The 5,247-nt window shown below is 41.5% G+C and overlaps 1 protein-coding gene across 1 annotated transcript; it reads left to right on the forward strand.

The window, feature by feature from the left end:
* The first annotated feature begins 2,241 nt into the window (after positions 1-2,241).
* DKK4 (dickkopf WNT signaling pathway inhibitor 4) lies at positions 2,242-4,981 on the forward strand. The gene is made up of 4 exons (XM_030312546.1): positions 2,242-2,352; positions 2,883-3,033; positions 3,495-3,647; positions 4,731-4,981. The coding sequence occupies exons 1-4, from the start codon at positions 2,242-2,244 to the stop codon at positions 4,979-4,981; spliced, it is 666 nt and encodes a 221-aa protein (XP_030168406.1).
* Positions 4,982-5,247: the final 266 nt, after the last annotated feature.

Below are 5,247 nucleotides of genomic sequence, written 5' to 3' on the forward strand. Positions count from 1 at the left end.
TTATTTATTCCCAACATCTAACCACAGGGTCTGCTACATACGAAGCGCTCAATGAATATTTCTGCTGTGTTACAAGATTTCCCATCAGCCCTTTTGTCTGTGTTTATTGCCAGAGGCCTTTGGTACCCTGATATTCTCTCTTCAATTAGGTAACAGGAAGCAGAGATCCCCAGCAGAGAGGGAACCCTGGGGCTCTCTCCTTTATCCTTGGTCATAATTGTCCAACTTCAAAATAAATCCTGTAACACACCTAGTCATCAGGCTTATCATAACTATCAAAGGGTGTTTGATGTTTTCAGTTGAAGCAAAAAAAAAAAAAAAAAAAAAAAAAAAAAGGCATCCTTGCAGAAGAAGTAGCTCCTTCTTGTACTACATGAGTGGTAGACAAGCAGCCCCAACACAAGGGAGAGAGTTGAGGAAAGGAAGCCTCAGCTCACCTGCTGCTAAATGGTACCAAGCCATTACTCAGGACTGGAAATGTTCCCATTGTACAGCATGTTGAGATACATTTCAATGGGCTGGGGTTCTGGAGGAAGACCCAGCAATACCAAGACTGGCATTTATGGCCTGGAAACAATGCATTTTTAGATTTGTCGTTGTTGTTGTTAAAGATTTTGTTTTTAAGTAATCTCTACACCCAATGTGGGACTCGAACCCACAACCCGAAGATCAAGAGGCCCATGCTCCACTGGCCGAGCCAGCCAGGCATACCTGCATTTTTAGATTTTAAACGGCACCTCTCACCTGAGGTACCAGCATGAGTCTACACTGAGAACAACGAAACAAAGAGTGAGAAAAAAGAATGTTTTGGCCCAGATCTGGATTGTTCCACTGCTAAAATACTTAGGCAGTGATTACAGGTCTAAATGATTTGACTTCTCTAACAGTCTGGCTGAAAAAAGACAAAATGAGACACCAAGGGATGAAGAAGATGTTTTCAAAAATTCAAACTAGGAAAAATTGAAAATGAATGACATTCCATCTGAAATGTCCTAGAGACCTGGAGACCTGTTCTGCTTGAGTCAATTTTTTTTAACTTAAAAAAATATATATATTTATTTTGAGAGAGTGTGCACACATGCATGCATATGCATGGGGGGTGGGGCGGGAGGCAGAGAGAGAGAGAATTCCAAGATGTCAGCGCAGAGCCCGATGTGGGGTTTGATCTCACGAACTGTGAGATCATGATCTGAGCTGAAATCAACAGCCAGACACTTAACTGATCCACACAGGCACCCCGCTCAAGTCAGTTTAACCAATGCAATACAAAGTAAGTAAATACATTGCACATAAAATGCATCCAGAGCTTCCTATTGAATTGTAAGAATCTGCATAAAATAGACTTTCTGTGGTTGCCCCCATCATCAAGTAATAGGAGAGGAGGGTTGTTATAAATCTCATTGTTTTCCTAATTAAATAACCGTAGCCTCAAACAGTTCAATTTTCAGTTTAAGGAGGATTATTTTCCAATTGACATTTAATTGGAACAGGTGCCATTATGCTCACAGCTTTTAAGCCATTGGGATTTTTACATCTGGATGCCAGAGCTAATCAGAAGGCATTTTCTCTCTTTTCTATCTGTCTTCACTATCTGAAGCAGAGTTTAAAGCTTCTCAGGATATTTTGTAACTCATTAGTTTTTGGCATCCTTGACGGCATATTGGCCAATATGATTCATTCTTTCTTTGAGCACAATTAGCCGTGAAAACAGATCTTAGAACAGACTCCCTCCACCCCCAAAGGATTATTGAAGGTAGGAAATGCAGGTGATTATCAGAGTTTGCCTTTGATACAGACATCCTGCTCTCCTGCTAACCCTTTGAACTAACTTTGATATGCAATAATTAAGAGGGATTCAACCCCTGGAGGAGAAGCCGCTGTGGCCCTGCCTCTCCTCTCCCTCTATTGAGTCCTTGTTTTGAACTATTGATCAAACAGATCTGAAGGGATTTGTTGAAGCCTGTGTGGGGTAAGGAGGAAGGAAATGAAGGAGGAGGGAGGGAGGTGGAGAGAGATGAGGGGGGCACATCTGGTATAAATCGTTTCAGAAGGAATCTGCTGGTTAGACCTCACTCATCCTATTTCACACACCTTTCTTAGACAAAGATTTGTTTTTCCTTCAGGAAAAGCAGTTACGGACGACTTGCAGGGTTTCCATTTTGGCAAAAGCTCTATTGTAGGTTTATTGCCGCCCAGTCTGGAGAACGCGGAGAGAGCTGAGAAGGTCAAGGTGACTGAAGGATGGCGGTGGTGGTCTTGCTGGGGCTCAGCTGGTTCTGTGCCCCCCTGAGTGCTCTGGTTTTGGACTTCAACAACATCAAGAGCTCTGCCGATGTGCACGGGGCTCGGAAGGTAAAGTTCAACTAGGGAGCAGGGGGCAGTTCACTTGGGTAAGACTCACCGAGGTGCTAGCTGACAAATGGGTGCAGTGATTGATGGGACTCACTTGAGAAAAGAAATCAAATAGGAATGGCACAAATACCCACATTATATTTAATTAAACTGTAGCACAGCTTCTAGAGGTAACAGATATAAATCAAAAATCTCATAACCATCTATAAGACACACATGGGAAGACATTTTCTTCCACTTACAGAAAGAGCATAAGAAAATTAAATCCTGAGTTTGAAAAGTAGGACAACTTTTTAGGACAATTTTTCGAACACGAGTAACCTATGCAACACATAGGTTTCTTCATTGGAAACTTGGTCTCTCCTTTGTGGGAGAAAACCAATTATATTGAAAAATTAAGGTGCCACCTAAGGTTTGTCCCTGCATTCAAAGTGCCACTGTGATTTGGCTTCCTCCATCTCCCACTTTGAATTAAAAGTCATCCTACATCTTGTTGGATTGCCCGGCCTGTGACAAGTTTTTCCCTACAGGGTTCACAGTGCTTGTCTGACAAGGACTGCAGTTCCAGAAAATTCTGCCTCAAGCCTCAAGATGAGAGGCCATTCTGTGCTACATGTCGCGGGTTACGAAGGAGGTGCCAACGTAATGCCATGTGCTGCCCTGGAACACTGTGCATGAATGGTAAGCTGTCATAAACCCCTGTGGGACTGCTCTGCCCCAGTGAACAGTGGCTATACACTGAAGACAGCATCTGAATCTCATGCACTAGAATATTCCAAGATAGGCACTCTCTAAAGATTTCCTGGATTTATACTTGAAGTAATTTATGCAGCTGCCTTTTCTTAATGCAACAAAATAGTTTATTTCCTGGCAACAATTTTTGCCAACAACCTAGAGATAATGATTTTCAAGGAAAGGTTCAAGTTGGAACCTTACAAATTCTTTCATTTTCACTTGGATTCCACTTATTAACCACTTTCTTTACCATATGCACATGTAAATATTTAGTGCATATGTCTTGAAAGTTATATATAAACTGAAGGCAGAGGTACTGCCAAACTATGTAACAGTATGATAATTAGCATGTCTGTGGCTCTAGTCCTTGAAGTTAATAACTCGAACTACATCTGGTTGTTGCTCAGATGTTTGTACTACAATGGAAGATGCAACCCCAATATTGGAAAGACAGATGGATGACCAAGATGATATAGAAACAAAAGGAACAACTGAGCATCCAATTCAGGAAAACAAACCCAAAAGAAAGCCAAATATTAAGAAACCACAAGGCGGGAAGGGTAAGAGAAGCATTCTGAGCACTCTTTTTTTTTTTTTTTAAAAGAAAAATATTTCCAGGGCGCCTGGGTGGCTCAGTTGATTAAGCATCCACAACTTCGGTTCAAGTCATGATCTCGCAGTTTGTGAGTTTGAGCCCCGCATCTGGCTCTGTGCTGACAGCTCAGAGCCTGGAGCCTGCTTTGGATTCTGTCTCCCTCTCTCTCTGCCCCTCCCCCGCTTGTTCTCTCTCTCTCTCTCTCTCTCTCTCTCTCTCTCTCTCTCAAAACTAAATAAACATTAAAGAAAAACATTTACTCCCCCTAGCCCTTTAAGGATAGGCTGAAACTGACTTGATTCCTCTCCACTCCAGAAATACATAGGGAGTATGTCTTGTTTCTCATCTCTTTCTGTAAGCAGCTATGGAGATCATGCAGGGAGTAACATAAGGCAGTCAGCAAGAGGACAGGGGAATAGCCATAATAATGAACTGGTTAGCAAGAAGATTTTTAATTGAATTTTACACACGTATCTTTTTATAGTCTGTAATTTAACAAATGGCAGTTTCCCTTTCTAGATCCTCAGGATAAAAAATGAAGAGAAAAAAGAGAAATGAAAGTAAATGCATTAACTTTTTATTCTCAAACAAAATACAAACCACTAAAATGAAGCTTTTTACAAAATTGTAGTCTCAAATTCCAATCTGTGACAGAAATTAAGTAGAATGTTTGAAAGCAGTGAGTTGGCCATTCTTGTGTCTTCAGGTTAACAGGCCCTTTTATAAGTAATGGTCTTTATGCCAGGATAAATCCCATTTAAAAAAAAAAAAAAAAAACACTGATAAGGGATGCTTATTTCATTCCTCAAGACTGGAAATCCCATCTTCCTTTGAAAATGTTTTAACTTTATAAAACAAATTCTATTAGGTAGGGCTGAAATTTCCATTTCATACACTTTTAGTAGATCTAGCTCTGGGAGACCTGCATGCTCTTTTTATTCTTCCTTTGTGGCCTTCAGTTCTATATCCCACACCTTTACCCCAGCGACAACCCCCTCACGTGCCACTTTCCCCACTTTTGCTGCAGCCCTTACAAATCTTGTTACAGGACAAGAGGGAGAAAGATGCCTTAGAACTTTGGACTGTGGAGCTGGACTCTGCTGTGCTCGTCATTTCTGGACTAAAATTTGTAAGCCAGTTCTATTGGAGGGACAGGTCTGCTCTAGGAGAGGGCATAAAGATACCGCTCAGGCTCCAGAAATCTTCCAGCGCTGTGACTGTGGTCCTGGACTAATATGTCGAAATCAAGTGACCAGCAACCAACAACACACACGGTTAAGAGTATGCCAAAAAATCTAAAAAACTAAATACTTCAAAATAAAGATAACTCCTTATTGTATTCAAACAGAAATCTCAGACATTAATTTAAAAAATCTTTCCCATACAAGGGTGCCTGGGTGGCTCAGTTGGTTAAGTCTCTGACTCTTGGTTTCGGCTAAGGTTGTGATCTCGCAATTAGCTGGATTGAGTCCCGCCTTGGGCTCTGTGCTGACGCTGCAGAGCTTGCCTGGGATTCTCTCTGCCCCTCTCTGCCCCTCCCCATTTCATGCTCTCTCAAAAGAAAT

This window comes from Lynx canadensis, chromosome B1, assembly GCF_007474595.2.
Source record: "Lynx canadensis isolate LIC74 chromosome B1, mLynCan4.pri.v2, whole genome shotgun sequence".
NCBI classification, from domain to species: domain Eukaryota; kingdom Metazoa; phylum Chordata; class Mammalia; order Carnivora; family Felidae; genus Lynx; species Lynx canadensis.

Coding starts and splice junctions, on each gene's coding strand:
- DKK4 (XM_030312546.1), top strand. CDS start 2,242: ATGGCGGTGGTGGTCTTGCTGGGGCTCAGCTGGTTCTGTGCCCCCCTG. Junction 3,034..3,494: donor TGGAACACTGTGCATGAATG/GTAAGCTGTCAT, acceptor GTTGTTGCTCAG/ATGTTTGTACTACAATGGAA. Junction 3,648..4,730: donor GAAACCACAAGGCGGGAAGG/GTAAGAGAAGCA, acceptor ATCTTGTTACAG/GACAAGAGGGAGAAAGATGC.